The 21440-nt window shown below is 45.1% G+C and overlaps 1 protein-coding gene and 1 long non-coding RNA gene across 2 annotated transcripts; both read right to left on the reverse strand.

The window, feature by feature from the left end:
- Nucleotides 1–1583: 1583 nt before the first annotated feature.
- On the reverse strand, nt 1584–19316 carry LOC115359774 (uncharacterized). Its single transcript, XR_003928278.1, has 3 exons — nt 19305–19316; nt 12919–12929; nt 1584–1909 (listed from the first exon to the last, which is right to left on the reverse strand). It is a non-coding gene; the product is annotated as an uncharacterized LOC115359774 (long non-coding RNA).
- mych (myelocytomatosis oncogene homolog) lies at nt 2275–8750 on the reverse strand. Its single transcript, XM_030052387.1, has 3 exons — nt 8492–8750; nt 5930–6529; nt 2275–4732 (listed from the first exon to the last, which is right to left on the reverse strand). Exons 2-3 carry the CDS (start codon nt 6504–6506, stop codon nt 4107–4109), a joined length of 1203 nt encoding a protein of 400 aa, XP_029908247.1. The 5' UTR covers nt 6507–6529; nt 8492–8750; the 3' UTR covers nt 2275–4106.
- Nucleotides 19317–21440: the final 2124 nt, after the last annotated feature.

Consider the following 21440-nt stretch of genomic DNA (forward strand, 5'->3'; position numbering starts at 1 on the left):
CATGTCCACCTGCTCCACATGTATGCTGGAACACATGGACGGGCTGCAGGTTGCACAACACAGTTACCTGCTCCAACCTCATACTTTGCCCTGAGAAAACACATGCATATCTCTCAACCTGCACAGGTGTGTGTGTGTGTGTGTGTGTGTGTGTGTGTGTGTGTGTGTGTGTGTGTGTGTCTTGTTTGTTAGTGGAATGTTACCAGCTCTGCGCCCTGCTCACTGTTTGGTGTGAGAATCTAAACTTCAGTGCATCACATCTTGTTTGCATGTTTACACCCTGAGGTGGAGTTGAACCCGCATCCTCAGTGGTAGTGCCTTGCTCCTCCCACTGGGAGCACTAACACACACATTATATTGACATTCACTTACACCACGGTCTGGGTGAATGCTGCTTTCTGATTGGCCGGCAGGTGTGTGTGTGTGAAAACCGTGTCTTGCACACTTCGTTTTTCTGAATTTTAACCACCGCTCTAAAACGTGTAACCATGGCAACAGTAAAAAGCGTGTGCTCCTAAACTCGTAAACACGGTAAGTGCGACGTTTTCCGACGAGCGCCTGAAGGCAGCTGTTACTGTGACCGAGTAGGTTTTGTGTGTTTGTACTTTTTTGAGTTTTTTTTAAGTCAGTAATTTTACTTTTGGCCCATTTTCTTCTTTAGTTTTGTCGTTTTCTACATTTTAAATCAGATCCATGACAGAGAACAGATGATCAATGACAGACTGTGGAACCTTTCACAATAAAAGCTCAGTCAGCAAGGATGAGAAGAGGAAACCTGCTTCTACTTTGTTGGATCTACTTTTTGTCATTTTCCAAATTTCACAATAAAAGCTGCACCATGAAAAACTGCAGCGAGGACCATTTAGACTCAACGGGCAAAACAATTTGCAATAAGTGTGGAAATTTGGAATAAGGGGGGAAAATGTTGAGTCTACAGGGTCCTCACTTCAGTTTTAGCGTAATGCCCCTTTAAAAGCATGTAGTGTGCAGCGTGTTCTCTCCTCCTTTTCTAACTGCATGGAAAAGATCCCAGCTAACACAGTTACTGTTTGATAAAAGGAGCTCAGTCACTTTTACTGCCAGGACATTTGACATGAGACACTTTGGACTTTTACTGCAGGAGATTTTTACTGCACTACTTCTACTGCAGTCACATACCAGCAGAGGAACAGTACTTCTACTTCTACTGCAGTCACATACCAGCAGAGGAACAGTACTTCTACTGGAGGTACTTCTACTTTCAAAGTAAAACAGCCTCCTACACAACGGCTTCTTGCTGTTTTCCATCCATTAATATGTTCAAATATATACTAACGTTGTCCTGTCACTTTTACTGATGTTGCTTCACCCATTTTAGGCAGAGAGTGACTGGAAAACCGCATCCAAAAATCTTTTTTTTTTTTTTTTTTTTTTAAAGAAAAGGGGGAAAAAAATCCCAAAAACCCAAATAAAATTTAAGGACAAGAGTAGAATTTGACCATACTATTAAGAATTATGAATGTGTGTGTGTGTAATAAAAACCACAGACAAGCCAACTTTTTTTTTCATTTTTTAATTATAACATTAATATCAAAAAACGACCAAAAAACAAAGTGCTGCTTCGGAAACAACAGAACTCATCGTTTGTTTTTTTCGTCTCAAAATTCAAATGAACAAAAGCAAAAAAAGAAAAAAAAAAACACTAAAATAATTTATTATACATTAATAAACAAATATTTACATATTTTAGAAATCTGTACAGTAAATTTAACCTAATAAAAAATAAAGACAAAATAATAAAAAAATAATAATAAAATAAAATAAAATAAAATAAAATAAAATAATACAATTCCGAAAAAGGCCCAACTGCAGCCAGGTGGAGGTAGGTTTATCATGCTAAAAAATCCTTGGTGCTGTCGCGTTAAAACCTCTCAGGGTGGGAGGCGCTCAACTTCAGGAAGGTGGTCCTTTATGTGCAGAGTTGTGTGCGAAACTCGCCCACAACCCGTTCTACCATAATCAAAAAAAAACAGAGCAGAAACATGACAACAAGAGTGGGGGAACATGCGGTGGGGAACGTTGCGAGGTTTTGACCCGACAGCGACATTAAGAAAAAAAAACATAGACAAGAAAATATCGGACAAGAGCAAGAAAAAGTCCTTAACAAACACAGAACAGCTTTTCTCCATTAGAACACACGAAAAACAAAAAAATAGATATATATTCTCATTATTTCAACCAGGATCTTTCAAGTACACTAATGGAAGAACTCTCATAAAATAGGCTGCATTTTTATTTTTAAGACATCGGACACAAATAAGCAAACGTCTGCTATTTGAAACGTTTTCCTGACAAATAGCACATCAATGGATAAACAAGACTGAGAAGAAACGGCATTAACATTCAACCCCCGTTTATCGATATGTCCCAAACTTCAGATCCAGCCTAAAGTGAACCAATTAGGTATGAGCAAGATATTCCTGATGGACACTTTGCTTTCATTTTCTTTTTTTCGTGTCTGAAATTATACCTGATGTCACAACCCACGTCATGTCCGGAAAAAAACGGATGTATTTAACTGAAAGCAAAAACAGCCGCTCGTCTTTTAAACTGGGGGAATGTTTGTCGAGACTCGCGAGCGTCGGCGCTGCAGAAAATTCAATCGGTCACCCCGTTCAAAACTGCAACATGGCTTTCTTCAAGCTAAACCTTTAACCTTTTCGACACCGACGGCGAGAAGCGATGATGCCTCTCGACCTGTTAACGTTATGGAAGCGGAGCGGAGGCGATGCTCGATGGAACGCGGCGGCGGCGGCGGCGTACGAGCTGCAGACAGACGGGCTTTGGCTGGTTTTGCAAAGGCGGCACTGCTTTGCCATTTGGCGCCGGTTTTCTGCTTCAGTTCAGTCACTTCACTGCAGAAACATGAGCTTTAATTAATGATCTAGACAGAAAAAGTAACTGGTGAACAGCGCCTGGCGATTGATTAGTCGACAGATTAGTCGAAGCTTCACCGAGAGGCTCCGGCTTTTCTCCGATCATGTATTTATAAAATACTTTGGGTTTTTTTTTTAAGCCACAGGTCAGACTAAGACATGTGAAGATGTCACTTTGAGCTCCGATCACCTCCTGTCAGACTTTGGCTTTATTTCGACTCTGAATTGATTATTCTTCCATTTAAAAAAATAAATTAAAAAAAAAAAATCATCATCTGCAGCCCTGCTCGTGAAGAGGAAGCTCACAGCAGCTGAAGTGACTGAACAGAGAGAGCTGAGGCTGAGCAGTGTGTGTGAGTGTGTGTGTGTACAGTATTGAACCTGGGTTATACAGTGTTGTGTGTTAAACACACATGAACCTGCTGAACAGAGTGATGCTGGGTGTGCCTGAGGCCAGCGAACAGGTGAACACACACCGAAAACGTGACTTCACTTTGGCCTCCGCCGCCTCCTGAACACGTCATGAACAAAAACAATCAATCGATTAAAAACTGAAGTTCAAACTACAATTAAAAACAAGCCTCGTTCCTTCCTAATTAATTGATCGATTAATGTACCGTTCAGTGATGATCAGGTCTGACCGCTGAATTAATCTGCTCTCTCAGGACGTCGTGCCTCTAGGAAACCTGGGAAACAAAGCAGCACCACGGTGTTTTTTTTTTTTTTACGTCGATTTTTTTAAAAAGAAAATGCCGTTTTTCAGTGTGTGTTCACCTGGAGAGAGGAAACCCTCCTGACTCACAACGAGGATTAACTGTCCTTATAGAGCTACTTTAACCTTTAATAACCTCCTACCACAGTCAGCAGTCAAGGCATGAGGATGATCACCTCTGAGGAAAACTGTGTGTGTGTGTGTGTGTGTGTGTGTGTGTGTGTGTTGCATTGTTTGCAAATGTCAAGTCCAAGGTGTCTGTGTGTGTTTTGTGTTAGTTTCTGACAGAAGTTCATAAAGTCCAGACCTGCTTTTGTTACCAAAAAAAGGTCGAAGAAATGAAGGTTTGTGCGCTCGTCTCTGGCCCCGCCCACTTTCTCGTGTCTTTGCAGCGTCTTACTGTCTTTAGGAAAAGTCCGACAGGTCTTGACGAGCGGAGGCGGGGCTCAAACTCGGCTCTGCGCCCCCGAGCCGTCCCATTAGCTGCGCAGCCGCTCCAGCTTGGCCTTCAGCGCCTCCTGCTTCTCTCGCAGTTTGTCCCTGCGCGCCCGCAGCCTCTGGCCCTCGTCCTCCAGGCCGCGGATGCAGTCTCTGGCCTTCTTCAGGATCACCACCTTGGACGCCTTGTCGTTGTGCGTCAGCTCGGGCACGTTGTCGCGCAGCCGCATGAAGCAGTTCTTCAGCTCGTTGCGCCGCTGCCGCTCCATCACGTTGTGCGTCCGCCGCCGCTCCTCCTCGTCCTCCGTCTCCGCCGAGTGCCGCGACGAGTACTGGCTCCGCGAGGAGGAGGAGGACGACGTGGACGACGACGGGGAGGAGGCGCAGGAGGACGAGCGGGAGGAGTAGTGCAGGCGTGAGGGGCCGTCGCCCCCTCGCGGCCGCTTGTTGGACGAGGAGGAAGACGAGGAAGAAGAAGAGGAAGGTGGCGGCGAGGCGGGGCACGGCGCGGCGTAGTTGTGCTGCTGCTGGATCTCGAAGTTGTGGCGCTGCAGAGCTCGCTGCTCCTCCTCCTGCCTCTGCTGGCGGACAGACAGGTCGGCCAATGAGGGCAGAGGGGAGGGGCTGGAGGGACGCCGGGCCACCGTCACCACGTCGATCTCCTCCTCTGTGACAGAAGAAGAAGAAGAAGAAAGAAACAAAGAGGCGTGTTAGATGTTTTCGTCTTGTTTCGCCTGTTTGGGTAATTCCATCCTGAGATGCTGTGACGTGACGCCTGACATTTCACTGACGACTGTTGACACTGAAAACAAGAGGCAACGTATGTGCACACACACACACACACACACACACACACACACACTGAGCAGCAGTACACTCCTGTCTCCACTGCTGCTTTGAAACACACACACACACACACACACACACACACAGTCACAAACTTGGAAATAGTTTTTTAAACCACAAATTATAACTTGGTGAGTGTTTGTAGGTCACGTTGAGGAAGGCCATCAGTTAAATGCAGAGTCAGTGATAGTTAATGTCCCACAAGAGTCAAGTGATTTGGGGTTACTGGAAAACGACATGCAGTTACAATCAAATTGCCGTGGTGGTGGTGGTGGGAGGGGGCTCACGGCCAGAAAAATATAAAAGTCTGGAATTTATTTTTTTTTTGTTTTTTTTTGTTTTAGCGCTGACATAAAACATAGCAGGGAAAGCTGCGCTGCCACTTCCTGTGTCGGGATTACAGCCAGGAATGCCAGAGGGCTGACTCGCTCAAATGACTCATTAAGAGTTAATGGACAGAGCCGCAAACTGTAACCGCTGAACATGACTCACACACACACACACACACACACACACACACACACAGAGAGCCACTTATCTCTCCAAAAGCCTCTCATCCAGTCATGTCAGTCAACGGCGGTGCGCCCCCCCCTAACACCAACACCACCACCACCACCGCCAACCTGCACTCCTCCAGTTAAACTGCAGTTGACTCATTTGATAACACAGGAGGTGGGAGGCTGTTATCGCCTCCCGGCTCCTGATAACACTCCACCGGGAGGAGCACAATTCAGCCGCTCAACGCTGCTAAACATTAACGGGAAGTTTGTAAAGGAAACGCAGAGAGGCTGAAGTCTGAACTGGTGATAAAAAAAAAACTAACACGCCAGAAAAATGAAGCATGAGAAACAAAACAACTGGCTCAGATAAGATTACAGGCAATGAGGCTGAACTTCAACAGATAACTCTTTAAAAAAAAATCTGAAATTTGGATTTTCAAGCAAACATGCACCACTGAGTCAGTCACGCTTTGTTTTACTTTACTTTGAGCATCATTAATAAACAGCTGCAGACTCACCGGAGTCGCTGGAGGAGTAGGTGGACAGCTCCCCGCCGGCTGAGCCGTAGTCGGACGTGGCCTCGCTGGGCTCCTGAGCCTCCAGCAGGTCCTGGCAGTCCAGCGTGGAGCCGGCGATCTCCTCAAAGATGCTGGTGTCGATGTCGGACAGCAGCGGGCTGGTGCTCAGCACGGAGGACGCCGCCTTCTCCCCCAGGATCCTGTCGCCGCCCAGGCACCTCCACAGGCTGTCGTCGCTCTCCTCCAGGGCCAGGGGCAGGCAGGCCGACGGGGAGGTGGAGAAGGAGCAGGACCGGCCGCACTCCTCCTTCTCGGCGGCGGAGGAGGAGGAGTGGAAGAAGTCGTAGTTCAAGCCGAGGTTCATGTCGTGGTCCTCCAGCAGGATGTCCGACACGAAGCTCAGCTGCTCCTCCTTGGAGAGCGGCTGGCAGCCCCCCAGCCCCAGCTTGTTCGGGGGCGACTGGGGGGGCGTCGGCAGCGACTGGAGGTCCTTCATCAGGCTCTGGCAGAACTCATCGTCAAAGAGCAGCGGCTCCGAGTAAAGCCAGTCGTGTGGCTGCGCGAAGCTTTGCAACATGGTTCTTTTTTCCACAGAGGAGTCTGGAGGGGAAAAGTTAAAAATAACCAAAAATGAAAAATCAAAGCCAGCAGGAGAGAAAAAGAAGCCTTCAAATCCCGTGAGGCTGCTGCCAGTAGTGTGTGTGTGTGTGTGTGTTAATTTAAAGCAGCACTCAGAGTTGACAGCAGCGACGCGTGTTGTAGTGAAAGTTTACACAAGTTCCTCCCAGACTGAGACCCCGACCGGCAAGGTGCCACCTTATATGCTTGTTTACATCACAGTAGCTCCGCCCCCGCCGGGAGGCCCCCGTCCATCAACCCCAATGACACCCTACCCCCTTCTCCTCCCCCCATGACATCACAGGAACAGCTGGGAGAGAGACGAGGGGAGAAACCCAACACCTCTTTCCACAATTTACATTTTTTCCTTCACACAAAAAGTGAACAAAAACAGCCCAAACGGCGCCTGGTCACCTGCTGCCATGGAAAGTGATGCTTCAGAGTGGGAGGAGGGGGGAACTTTTCTCTGTTCTCTGTTATTTTATTTATTTTTTTAACCCCTTCAGGTGCGAGTCCATGTTAATACTTTCTACTTTATTGGGCAATCACTTTGACCTGCTGCTGCTGCTGCTTTCACATGACAGGATATTTCTGTTTCAGCCAGCCTGCAGGAATCAGAGCTCTTGCACAACTTCAACACAATACACACAAAAAAAACAAAAAACTGGCTCAGCACACCGCCTCTGCATTAATTATTTAAAAGTCACAGACGATCCTGTACAACAACCTGGCAACACATGCTGGGACAGCCTCCTCGGCATAAATAAATAAATATAAAATAAAAAGGAAAACCTGCCAGGCAACCAAATCTCACAAAGCATGCAGAAAACAGACATTATAGACGGCTCAGCTCACTGTTACCTCACAGGGTTTTGAAGTTAAGGAATGAAGGAGGAATTTCCCCGGGGGGTAAATGCTTTAAGTCTTTAAAATGTTCCCATAGGGGCTCGTAGGGTCACCTATGGCGTTTCGTATGGAGCATGACAAGGTTAATACAGCGAACAAAAGTGGCACTGTGGAGTTAAAAGCAGCTTTTCTGCACACCGGGGCTGAGAGAGCTGACCCAAATCGGAGCTACATGATCCATAATTTAACATAAAAACGCACATGGGATCAAAAATCAGCTATATCATGTCAAGTCAGAACGTTAAGAACAAAAGCATTGGCTGTAATAAAACAAAACAAATCAGCCTGTCAGTGACCGGCTCTGACCCCCTGCACACACATGAATACAGCTCTTTCACTCTTTAACTCCCCACGCCGTGTTCATGCATGAGTGCATGGAGACAAAAGTGCAAAGTCTTGGAAAAATGCGGTTTTAAAAATAGCTCTTTTTTTCCAGAAAACCACCAACCTTTTCCCAAATATAAAAAAAAAAATAACGGGGGAAAAAAAAGCTCAGCCCAGCAAGAAAACACTGTTTCTTTAACGAGAAGTCGACTTGGCTGCAGGACTGTACAGAAAAGAAGCAGCCAGCCAGTGTGTGTGTGTGTGTGTGTGTGTGAGAGAGAGAGGGAGGGAGAGAGAGCTCCATGTGGGAAGAAGAAGAAGGGGAAAAAAAGCCAGCCGGCATTCACAGCGTCTTTTTTAAAAGAATCACTCCACGGTCAAATCTCAACGTGCAACTGCGTTTGTCTATTCCAGCTTTTCTATGTGGAATTCAATTTTAATCATATCAACACCTCAATAAACTTAAAAAAAAAAAAAAAAAAAAAAAATCACTGCAAAAATCCACAGCTCAGCCCTGCGTTCAGGCTCGTTTAAAGCCCACAGGTGTTAAGCAATGCCACTTCACCTCCTGCAGCCGTTTGATCTCTCTGTCGCACTATATTCTTAAAAAATACCTCGAAAATACACGAGGAAAACACACCAAAAACCAGATTTAACCAAACACTCCATGCATGTGGTACTAATGTCAGCCTCCTCATGTGAAAATCGCCTTACCTTCAGTCGAGAAATCTTCAAAAAATCGATCAGGAACAAATCGATGAAGCGTCCAAAGATCCAATATTTCCAATTTGGGTTTTTAAAAAAAAAACAGCAACACCAACAAAAACAACAACAACAACAACAAAGGCAGCTACAATATTCTGCTGTAGTGAAATCTCATGTGTGTGAAGCTGGAGTCGGAGCACGGCAGCATGGTGTGTTCACTGTGAGTGTGCGTGTGTGTGTATGCGCGCGCGTGTGTGTGTTTCATCCCTCTCCGTGCTACAGGAGGAGTGGGTGTGGCCGAGGGAGGTCGCTTGGTTTATACGGCCGCGACGCACCGTTATCCTTGCGCCGCCAAACTCGCGCCAAAAACCAAATCGGCAACAAGGTATCAATATCAAACCAAAGTATCGATGATAGGTTGATCTCGTCTCGGCGTTTCGATAGAGTCCAAGCGGGATTGGCGCGCGACAACGGGTGCAGGTGTAATTCGGTGTGTAGTGAGGGACTATCGGCGGAGTGATATCCGGTTAGCGCAGCGGCGGCCGGGATTCCAGGAAAGTGGTGGCGGGTAAAGTTGGAACAAACACACGTGGACTCCGGCAAAAGCCGGGTGTCTGTCTGCCTGTCTGTCTGTCTCCCTGTCTGTCTGACTGCCAAACGGTGGCCGCAGCGGACAGTAAACGCACCACAGCACCGTTAGCACGCCTCGACTTGTGGCGCTTATTACATTACGGTGCGTTTACGGGAACGATATTCGCCTTGTAAATGCGAGTGTTTCTCACAAAAAGGGTGGGATTGTGTACACATGCGCGGGTTTATGCGGGGTTTATGCGGGGTAAATGGCTTCACTGTTAGCGAACTGCTGTGTAATGCGACACACAGGCTGCGCCGCATGCTTTCCGAGCCACGTCGTCCCCGGGTCGCCAAGTCTTGCAACCCGATTTCACCATCCGTGCACAGTCTCCTCCTCCATCTGATACAAACTCAGAATGGAGCGTGCAACACAAGAAGAAGAAGAAGAAGAGGAGTTGAGAGATGTGGGTTAAACCGGGATCGGGATTGTTTTATAACCCGGTTCTGCTAAAGGGGGTGAAAGGTTACGGCAGGACTCCGCGGCGAGATGCGTGAACCCACACAACCCCGCTTTGGAAACTAGTTCTGCTCTCGAGCCCTTACACGTTACATAACGGCGGGTGGGTTGGGGGGGGGGGGGGGGGGGGGGGGGTGCATCCGCCGGTCCACGTGCGCTGCTGTGCGCCAATCAGAGCGCGAGTCAGCCCCGGTTCACGTGAGACCTCGGGTGCTCCGAGGAATCTTGTAATAGCAGCTTCACAGATCTGGACCATATACAGTGTATTTATTTATACCGGAGGACACGGTTTACCCGTTTATTTATGTTTATATATACACACTCCTTTTTAAAATGCGATCATCAGAGGGAAACAATGAGCACTATGAATTAATATGAATAGAAATACATCCATTTATGCTTTATTCCAACCCGCAGAAGAGAGCATCTTTATACCCCGTGCATCAATCTGATGTGTAATTATGAGTGTATGTAGGAAAAAGTCATGATTAAAATGTGGAAAAAGCACTTACGTATGTAAAATCAATGTTTATTTGTGTAAATCAGCTCCAATACGTTTCATTTTCATCCATACATGCATTGCATTTTTTTTCCTGTCACACTGTTATTATGAATAATCATAACCCTGGAAGTGTGAGTCAAACTGGGAATGATATTTTACTGCCCATTATCCAAATTGCCATCAATCAGGGCAAAAAAAAAAGTACCCTAATCCAGTGCACAGGCACAGAGTGTTTTAAATAATTATCCCGTGTTACATATTCTAATTTTATTTATTTATTTTTGGAAGAGGAAAAAAAAAGGCCCACCAGCTGATGATGTAGGGCGGCTGGCAGCAGTACAGCGGAATAGAACATTTTGTAATAACAGAGGGTACACACACACACACACACACACACACACACACACACACACACACACACACACACACAGGGAGGTGGCAGTGAATTAGTGGGTTATTGTGCCACCTACAGGCCGACTGACTGACTGGCCTGCTTTCTGTTCCAGTGAAGATAAACCCACTGACTGACTGACTGTCTGCTGGGCTCAGTTACTTTCAGAGTAACTAGTTACGTTACTGAGTTACTCTTTAATAAAAGTAACTTATTGTGGTATTTTTTTTTTTATTTTGATTTTTTACAGCATGCTTTTTAAATCTGTGTTTTGGTGAAGTCTCTGCTGCTGGTGCAGACAGACGACATCACAGGCAGGAAAACTCAGATCTGCAGGATCTCAGACCGACTGGAGGTTTGCTGTCTGTCTGCTGTCCAGCAGCAGAAAACAACAGTCAGCAAGGTGTGTACGGCTGTTCTTTATCACCGACTGACTGACTGACTGACTGACTGACTGACCAACCAACTGACTGACTGACTGACTGACTGACTGACCAACCAACTTACTGACTGACTGTCTGGCTGACCGACTGACTGCCTGTCTTACTGAATGACTGTCTTACTGACTGTCTGACTGTCTTGCTGACTCTCTTACTGGCTGACTGACCGACTATCTTTCTGACTGACCAACTGACTGGCTGACTGTCTGTCTGACTGACTGCCTGTCTGGCTGTCTAACTGACTGACTGATTCTCTGACTGACTGACTGACTGACTGTCTTACTAACTGTCTGACTGTCTCTCTGACTGACTGTCTGTCTGGCTGACTGACTGGCTGACTGACTATCTTACTGACTGTCTGTCTGACTGCTGATGCTGGATGGTGGTGGTTCAGTTCCTGTGGTCAGTATTCCCTGTTAGTGACTGACTGTTTGTCTGACTGACTGTCTGACTGTTCACACGCCACACAGCATTACTGACTGGTTTGTTGACTGACTGGTGATTGGCTAATTGGTCGATCGGTTAAATTGATGACTTACTGACTGGTTACTGAATGGCAGGCTGACTGACTAACTGCTCAGATTGACTGACTGACTGACTGACCAACTAACCGACTGACTGGCTGCCTGGCCTAGTGAACTCAGTGGCATCGTCACCACACACACACACACACACACACACACACACAGGGACACACACACACACACACACAGGGACACACACCGTGGTATTGCCATTCCCTGGCTGTCTCTCGCTCCTGGAGTTTTGGCTCTGTCTGTGTGTGTGTGTCTGTGTGTGTGTGTGTGTGTGTGTGTGAGTGTGTGTGTGTGTGTGTGTGTGTGCGTGTGTGTGTGTACTGTGATCTCCTTATTAGGCCGGCTCATTCAGCGATGCAGCTGCCTGTCTGCTGCTCTGCTTTAATTAGACAGCAACGTCCAATCAGCTGGTACACGCACACACACACACACATCTCTGCAGCCATGTTCACACACACACACACACACACACACACACACACACACACACACACACACACACACACACACACAGTTTTACCCAGAAGTCTTTGCATGTTGAGTCATGTGTGATGAAGTGGGAATCGGTATCCAGGCCTGATAAAATTCCCAGGAATCCTCTGTAGTGACAAGAGACCGTGTGTGTGTGTGTGTGTGTGTGTGTGTGTCACGCTGCGACTCGCTCGCTGCAGTGTGTGTTTGGAGCTTATCTTTTAATTTTTTTTTTTTTTTCAGTGACTTTTGAGACGCCTCCGAGCAGCAGCAGCTTCTTTTTTCAGGTCATCCCAACATTTTTACATTTAGGTCCAATCAGCTAAACTTTTCTGTAACGTCTCACAAACTGACCAATCACAGAAGAGGAGGCGGGGCTATTTCTGATGTTGTTCTGCTCTATAGCCACATTCAAACCCAATAAAAACACAGTAAAAGTCTGCTGGCCTGTTAACCCGCCCACTAACTCAGGGGTTGACTCACCTGGGGGGATTTTGCTCTCTGGATCCTGATACGAGAAGATATTTTGATTTGGTATTAAATTGTTCAGGTGTTGAACGCTGAAAAACAGATTACAGGTTCATGTTCAAATAATCACTCGTTCATTTTTGTGCATTGTAATCATTTCTGGTGGACTAAATTACAGTGAAACTGAAACCTGCGCAAATTCACTTGATTAAAAAAAAAATGAAAACATGGGAAAAAGGTGATTAATGAATGAACACAAAAGAACATTAGTTTAAAAAAAAAAAAAAAAAAAAACAAGAAAATTTAGAACAAAATTTTACCTGAATATTGGCCACAAAATGTTTTAAAATGACAAGAAAACTGTATGTTTAATTATATAAAAAAAAAAAAAAAAAGATATATTTAACGGTCAGATGAGTGATGCTGGATCTGATTGCTTGTGTTCAAATGCTTATGAAAGGCGTCATGCATTTTGCTGAGGACCCCCCGGGAGACCGTCAAGGGCCCCCTGCGGGTCCCCGGACCACACTTTGAAAACCAGACTGATGGCTAACAGCTTGTTCAGGTTAAGTGAGCTACAAGTCAACAGAGACAAGACACTCTACTGTGTCACCGTGACCCCCAACACACACACACACACACACACACACACACACACACTCATTGGCAGGGAAATACACACACTATAAATCCACAAAAAAGCTTCTTCACTTTATTATTTCATTATTTTTAAACTCTGTAATGGATTTTTTTTTTTTTTTAATTTAATTTTTTTTTCATTCTTCCACCATGTCATATCAAAGACACACTGATACACTTATATTTTATTACTTATATTTATGAATGCATATATTTGTATAGAGCCCATACCATAATGTACCTGAGCAGATGCGTTTCCCCACAGGGATCAATGAAATGTCATATATAATTTTCAGAGGAAGTATGCTACAAAAAAATTAGGTATTTAAATGTGTAAACAAAATAAAAGCTCACTGCAGAGTTTGTAGACTTTTAATGTGAAGGTGAAGCCTGGCCGTGGATCACATGACCTTCCAATATTCACTAATTAGGCGAATTAAAACTACCACTGTCAGTTCAACAGAATGCACCAGAGCTGATGGTGTTTAGCGATAAGTGTGATTCCCAAAGGTGCTGCAGTGAAAGGACTTTGAGATTGCACGGATGCGTCGTTATCAGAAGTAAGGAGGGGGAAATGGGACAAAATTAATGGCCCGTAACTTTCATTACTGCAGGTCAGCCGGGTCACCGAGAGAGAGAGAGAGAGAGAGAAACTCGTCCTCGTCCTCCCTCCATTCCTCTGAAATTACAGCTCGCGTACAGTGTCACCGCAGGAGCTCAGCACACTGTGTAATGATAGACCGGGACACACACACACATACACACAGTCTCACTCTCTCACTCTTCTCTTCATCGTTCCATCTCTCTCTCTGCCTCTTGCCCTTTATCACATAATTACAGACGGATAATCCCACTTGTTTCCAGTGCAGTTTCACTTGTTGCAGCATATATATCTATATATAGATATATTTTTTTTGTATGAAGTATAAAAACATTGAAACAAGGCAGAAAAATGCAGATTAGCCTGCTGGCATTAAGAAAAAAAGGACATTTCATTCAAGAAAATTATGGAAACAAGTTACAAGTGGGATTATCTCATCCCACTGGCAGATTATTTTGACCTTGTGGGAAGAAAAACAAGATTTGAACCCTGCAAGATGAGACTGAAGGACCTGACATGGAGATTTATTTAATTACTTATTTGCAGTGGTGCAGTTTACATTATATATTACATTATAATATATTATGTATTATATGTTAATAGAAAATCTCTCTCTCTCTCTCTCACGTCTCCTCTTCCTCTCTCCACCTCTCAGCTCTCCTCCAGTCACCTTCATCATCCTCAGTGTTTGTCCGTCTGTGCTGGGAATCTGGAGTGCAGGGTCGTCCCGGTGGTTCGTGTGAACGTATGAAAGTCATGAAATTAACTTCCTCGGTTAACGTCCTCGGCCCCGCTGGCTGCCAGAGATCCCAAACATGCCCCGCTGAACTCCAGGGAAAGTGTGTCTGCAATGATGCACGGAGCAGGCAGATAATCTCTGTTTGATGTGACGCTGCAACTCTGAGATCCACAGTGTGGAGGTGACACCGTGCTACAGTGGGCAGGAGGGTCAAAAAAGAGAACTGAAAACCGCATCAGTCTCCAGTTTTCCCCAACAGGCCAAGGTGAGTTTCACTTGTCCTCAGTTAATCTGTAATCTGTAATCTCTGTCCTGCTGAACAGGAAGTGATGGGTCTTACGTTTCCACTTCATTTGGAATAAACAGAGGAAGAAGACGACGACGAACGAACTCAGAACAGACGGAGAAAAGAGAGCAAGTCCCGCCCACCCTGTTTGATTGACAGCTCATGGATTTTACCGCCGGCGCCCCGTTTTTTTCGCGACCTGCCTCATCTGGTCATTTCCTACATTTCCCAGAATTCCCTCTCAGTGGCCTCCAGAGAACAAACATGAGCTTGTCGCATTCAGCTGCATTCAGCGTTCAACCTGTCCTACTGCAGCAATGCATTCTGGTCCATCGAGGCTGCTGCATTGCATTCTGGTCTATGTGCAGCTCCTAGAAAGAAGGCCTTGCTTTTTGATTGTGAGGAACTGAACACCAAACCTGTTGATGTTTTAGATCAATGAATCATTTTCTGATATCCAGCTGCTGGAAACATCTGGACATGACGTCACCTCGTCTGTGATTGGTCAGTTTAAAGACACTCATCAGCTAAATGAGCCCAGAAATGAAAGAAGCGACGCTCTGGAGTGAAGACGCGCTGCAGGGCTGCAGGGCTGCAGGGCTGCAGGGCTGCAGGGCTGCAGGGAGCCGTTTCTCCGCCTCAGCTCTTTAAAGACTTCACTCTGCAGCCGGCTAACAGCTAGCATTCCTTCTGGGAACAGCTTTCATGTGGTGTGTGGCTCATGTGGCCCAGTGTGTGTGTGTGTGTGTGTGTGCGTGTGTGTTAGTGTGTGTGTGTGTGTTAGTGTGTGTGTGGTTCAGCATGCTTGGTGGTAGTCATCAAAGGGAGTAACCACAGCTTTGCCAGGAACATGTTAAAGTGCATCCTGCACTTTCTCAGGGCCAGTGTGTGTGTGTGTGTGTGTGTGTGTGCGTGTGTGTGTGTGTGTGTGTGTGTGTGTGCTCTCTTATGCTTTTCTCCTTATAAGGACCAAATGTCTTAAGAATAGAGAGATGTGGAAAATCTTTGTCACCTCTACAAGAGACTATTCTAAGGTCGGTACAGTAATGCAATTGTGTGTGTGTGTGTGTGTGTGTGTGTGTGTGTGTGTGTGTGTGTGTGCGTGTGTGTGTGTTCCAGTCCGAGGGCCATAAAATGTTTCTAGAACAATGAAATGAAGGGATCATGTTGGGTCTGGAGGCTTAAGTGGGATGAAAATGTTTGGCCTGAGGGAGATGAGGAGTCGTCTTAATGCCGCCGGTTTGAAGTTTTGAAATGTGTGTTTGCTTTGGTTTCTCTTTCTTTTAGCACCTCGCGTCTTCGTCTCCTCACTGAGTCACACTCACACTCCTCCTCAGTCTGACTGCTCAAAAATCCCTTCTGCCGCTCGCCCTGCTTCTTATTTCTTTGGCTGCTGACTAAAGGAAAGAAGGGAGAAGCTGGAAGGTGCAGAGTCATGAAAGTTAACGGAGATACTCAGTAATACATGGAAGTACATGGAAGTACTGCATGTACTGTAGTAAGCTTGTGTAGTAGAGCGTGCTTATCCAAAAAATTTAGGAATTACGTTCAGGTTCGGGTTGGGTTCGGTAATCTTGGCGTTATTTTAGTGAAACTCTAGTCTGAAATAAATAAAATGATGGCGCCACTGTCTGTTCTGGGCAACTTCCTGTACAGTACTGGAGTTTACATGACGTCACTGAAGGCAACACGCAGACTTTTTGGTTAATGTTACCCAGCGATGGAGAATGAGCAAAATCTGGGGCTCGGGACAAAAATATGTGTCACTCCAGTGTGCAGGAAACTGCGGTCACTTGTGTATTTTCTCTCAGTTTGTCTTCAACGAAATGAGACTGAAGACAAATTATGACTGACTTTGTCTGTTTCTCACATAAAAATGTACAAAATATATTTTCTCTCATCTTTTATCAGATTAAAGAATCCTTTTTTTTATTTGCTAAGGTAGGACATAAATGATGCAAAGCAATATTTCCTTTTTTTGTAAAAGTGAAACTGAAAAAAAATTGTCTTAAATTAATAAAAATAAAGAAATAATTTTTAAATAATCAAACTTGAAATCAAAACCCAAATCAACTAGATAAACGAATAAATAAATAAATGATTTTTTTTTTTTTTAAATCTTCAAATGAACAATTGAAGGCTTGGCCGGTGTCCGTGCTTGAAATTAAAATGTAATATATATATATATGTATGTATACATGTGTATATATATATATATATATATATATATATATATATATATATATATCCACCAAAAAGAACCTGGTGCTAGTTCGGTGCTGGTACTAGAGCCGGTGCTTAACTGGATCCAACAAAGAACCGGTTTGCTTTTCCACCGGCCAACAGCCAAGCGGAGCCAAGTCAGAGCCACGTCATGACGTCATCGTAAAACGTGATCACGTGGGTGTGGGGACGCTCACTCGGAATCACAATAACCAACAAAGACGACAAATGGATGACCTCATCGTAGTGATGCAAATACTGCTCGTGTCTTTACAAGCCTACACTGTGATCCAGAGGCGAAAAAGGCAATTATTGCTGGCTACCCGTCGTATTCGTGGTAAGAACAAACGCCGACTACATTTAGCTGTACGTTTATAGTGTTCGCTGTTCCCGTTTGGGTCTGTAACCCCGCCCACCAATGACGTGGTGGGTCGCGTCATTGGTTCTTTCTCTGGCCCCTGTTCAGCCCCTGCTCGAAGTTGGTGCTTGCCTGGAACTGATTTGGAACCAGTTTGGCCGGTGCTTGGGCGGTGGAAAAACAAAGAACCGGTGCTAAGTCAGGCACTGGCTCCGAACCAGCCCTGGAACCTCTTTGGTGGAAAAGGGGTAACAGTGTCCCCTGCTGTCATACATGAAAAAAAAATCCTTTCACTCGGGACAGATGTGGTTGGAGCCTCTTTTTCAGCACCGGCCTGTGAAAACATGACGTGAAAACACTGCAGGCTGCTGATTGGTCAGAGAGAAACTGAACAGCTCGACCAGGAAATCCCAAAGTGACACTGACAAACTTGTGTCGCAGCTGATCATTTTTCCAGTGAATCTCCTGGTTACACTAACATTGTTCACGTGAAGCAGCCGCGTTGTCTTGGCGTTCGATAAATTTGAGCTGCAGCCTCTGAGTCGAGCCACTGTGAGCGCCCCCTTGAGGATGAAATACAAAACTGTTGATGCCGATTTGTTTTGAAAGAGCAACAATCAACAGGGAAAAGGTGTCATATTACAAAATTAGGTTTTTTTTGTTGACTTATAATCACTGAGTTATCCACGTATTCATGATGAATGCTTGAATGTTACTTTGTCATATATGGTGTCAGTTATTTTACAAAAATGAATAGTGAATATTAATATTTAACTTTTTTCCCCCTTTTTTGGTTTCATTTAAAAACAGAAAAGAACCATCTCAATATGTCTGACTCTGCCAGTGCAGGGTTTCGACACAGGGAATCAGTTGGTGTGTGTGTGTGTGTGTGTGTGTGTGTGTGTGTGTGTGTGTGTGTCTGGTGTTGCTGATAGCGCTCTGGGGAAGAGCAGTGTGTGTCTGTTTTCCATTGATTGTCATTCTGGATTCGTTTATCTCCTCTGAGACAGCAAACAACTCACTACACACACACACACACTCTCTCTCTCTCTCTCTCACACACACACACACACACACATACACACACAAGTTCATTGATAAGGAAGCTGATATGTCATGTAATGTAGGACATCTGATCTGCAGTATAGGACATCTGATCTCTCTCTCTCTCTCTCTCTCTCTCACACACACACACACACACACACACACAATGATAACTGACCGCAGGCGACACATCCCACTTCCTCCAGCCCACTACCACACACACACACACACACACATGCACACACACACACTGGTATCAGAATGCTGTTGAAACTCCGTACTTCTCTGTAAGTGCAGAATCGTTACAGGCGGTGGTTTTTCCTCTAAAACACACACACACACACCAACCCCCCCAACATGAACAAGCACACACACACATACACACACACACACATACATGTATTACATGAAGAATTTAAGAAGAAGAAGGCAAAGCCCTGTAGTGTAATCCCTGTTGGTTGGTTGCTGAGATGTAACAGGATACAGATTACTTGCTACCTTGTTAAAAATGGAATTAGTAATGTAACTATTTTAATTACTTCATCAAAGCAATATAACTTGTTACATCTGATTACTTTCTGAACAAATTGCATTATATTTCTGATGGAGAGATGGTGTTGTCGTCTGGAAATCTGCCAGAGGAAACGTTCCTGCACGGAGAAAAGATGCAAAGCACGAATGATTATATTCCACATTTCACATTTTTTCTCAGAAACTGAAAGTGACTGCAGTTACATTTATGTTGTAATTTCATTACATGTAACTAGTTACTCCCCACCACTGGTCACATGAAAGCCCTGAGCTGCTCAGTCTGTATCGTCCCCCTTCACTGAGCACGTTTACATGCACACCAGATTCCTGTATTATTATGAATATCCTCAATATTCCAGTCATGCACGAGTCATGTAAACACACTGAACCAGATTAAGGTCATATTCAGAATCAGACCCCTGGCATATGCCTGTTTTAACCAGAATATTGTGCCATGTAAACACCTTAATCTGAAAATGCCGGAAATTCAGTCACGTCTGCACATGCTCGATTCACAAGGAATCCTGGGGCGTCTTTGTTGCTATGGTTACTGCAAGCGGGGAGAACGACATGGCGACCAGCAGCGAGAGCCAGGAGACTGCAGTCTGCCTTCAGCTGATCAGAGACTGAAAATATCATGGAGGATATCGACGGGAGAAAACACAGAAATAGTGACAGCTTCTTCTTCTTCTTCTGTATTTCCGGCAGACCAGACGCCTATACGCGTACTGCTGCCCCCTGCAGGTTGAGTGTTGCATTACATAAGAGAGTGGAATACGCCGAAACACGGGAACATGCCAAGTAACATGTAAACAGAATATTCCAGCTGCTGCAGCGAATTTAAACACCTTATTCTGAAAATTACCATAACCAGAATATTGACCCGAATCAGAATATGGTGTGCAGGTAAACGGAGTCAGTGAGGAGCAGTGAAGCTCCACTCTCACAATATGAAGGAGTTAATGGACTACATTTGGAGGCTGTGCCTTCTCATGCAGCAGAACAGACTCGGCTCAGAGGCCACAGAGTCGTCCTGCTGAACAGGAGCTCAAGGTTCGTATGAAACATCACCGTACAGACGGACCGCTTCACTGGTTCTCTGCCGTGACACGCCTCCGGCACGCTGGACGCCCATCTTTAATACCAAACCTAACTGTAAGCCCTTACCTTAACCTTAACCTTAACCTTAACCTTATCCTCCAACAGGAAGCACTTGAAAATCTGCCGATCTCTGATCTGTTGTGGCTGCGTTCCATATGATCTGTGTTTAGTATGGATGAACGCTTCTTCTTGTCTTTAACGTTGTGATTGTCTTTAATGTTTGTCTTCCCAGAGAGGCACTGACTCGCCGCTGCAGGGTCAACACAGGATCTGGGATCGTGCGTGCGGCTCTCCGGGCACGCCGGGGAAACACGGCACCGCGGCGGCCGCTCCGAGTCTGCAGCAAGACTCTGCTGCCCTGCATGTGTCTTATCATGCTTTTATCAGGTTCTGTTTTTTATTTATTTATTTTTTTTATGCGACTCTAACTGTGCAGCCGTCTTGACGAGAACTCCCTGGAAGAAGAGATCTGCTATCTCAGTGGGATCTAAATGACAGATAAACTATAAATAAAATAAAACTGAGTGTGGAACAGCATCATCTTTTGGCTTCAGAACACTTGCGGTCATCTGTCTCTGAGCTGTTTGCATTTTCAAGACATGACGTCCACAACATAGAATCGATCCTCTACCAGAGAAATGAACGCAGTTTTCCCAAAGCCATCAAAATGATTTCAGAAATTTAGGCAACAGTTTGCGCTGCGTGTCACGTGTGGCTTCTGCTGCCTCTCGGTCAGAAAAACCAGACAAAGACAAACCACTCATCCTTCATCCTCATTGTTCATTTTGTATTCTCACTGATTTTGAAGCAATTTAAAAAAAAAATGTCCTTGTGTCTGTGCTCTTGTTAATGTTGCCCTGATAAGGCTGTTACTTTGTAATTTAAATGATACTGACAGCAATAAAATAATAAAAGGTTTTTGTGCAGATGCAGCTTTATTTAGAGGCACATCTACCATTTCCAGGCCGAGTGTGAGCGCTCGGGTTTATTGCAAAAACACAGCGGCATGTTCGGTTTCAGAAACGTCACGTCAAAACACCTGCAGGCCTTTCAGAGGAGCCACTGCAGACAGAGCCGGCCTCCTCGCTCCTTTAGGGTCCCGCCGGGGAAATAAGACCATTTTTTCCCCCCTTCATTTTTATGTTTTTTCCATTTTTACAGGCGACTTTCATGAGACAGCGAACAGCGGAAAGTGACGGAGAAGAAAGAGAAAGAGAGAGAGAGAGAGAGACGAAGGTGAAGAGAGAGTTGGACACACGTCCACCGTTTAATATCCCTCACTAAACATGTTGCATAAGAGTGCGGCTGAGGTCACGGCAGTCCGTGTGTTTTGTCAAAATGACCCACTGACACTAAATTACATCGCTCCCCTGCTGAGAACACCATCAGCGAATCGAACAGGTTTCAATCCTTCAGCACAGCACATCCACTTCAGAAAGCTGTTTTTTTTTTTTTTTTTGGTTTTGCTTACTCAATTTCCTGAGTCAGTATTTCAGAAATGCAGATGATTTGTTCCTGATTAACAAAACAGACCGGTT

Source organism: Myripristis murdjan, chromosome 5 (genome assembly GCF_902150065.1).
Source record: "Myripristis murdjan chromosome 5, fMyrMur1.1, whole genome shotgun sequence".
Lineage (NCBI taxonomy): Eukaryota > Metazoa > Chordata > Actinopteri > Holocentriformes > Holocentridae > Myripristis > Myripristis murdjan.

Coding starts and splice junctions, on each gene's coding strand:
- mych (XM_030052387.1), bottom strand. CDS start 6,506: ATGTTGCAAAGCTTCGCGCAGCCACACGACTGGCTTTACTCGGAGCCG. Junction 4,733..5,929: donor CTACTCCTCCAGCGACTCCG/GTGAGTCTGCAG, acceptor CTTCTGTCACAG/AGGAGGAGATCGACGTGGTG.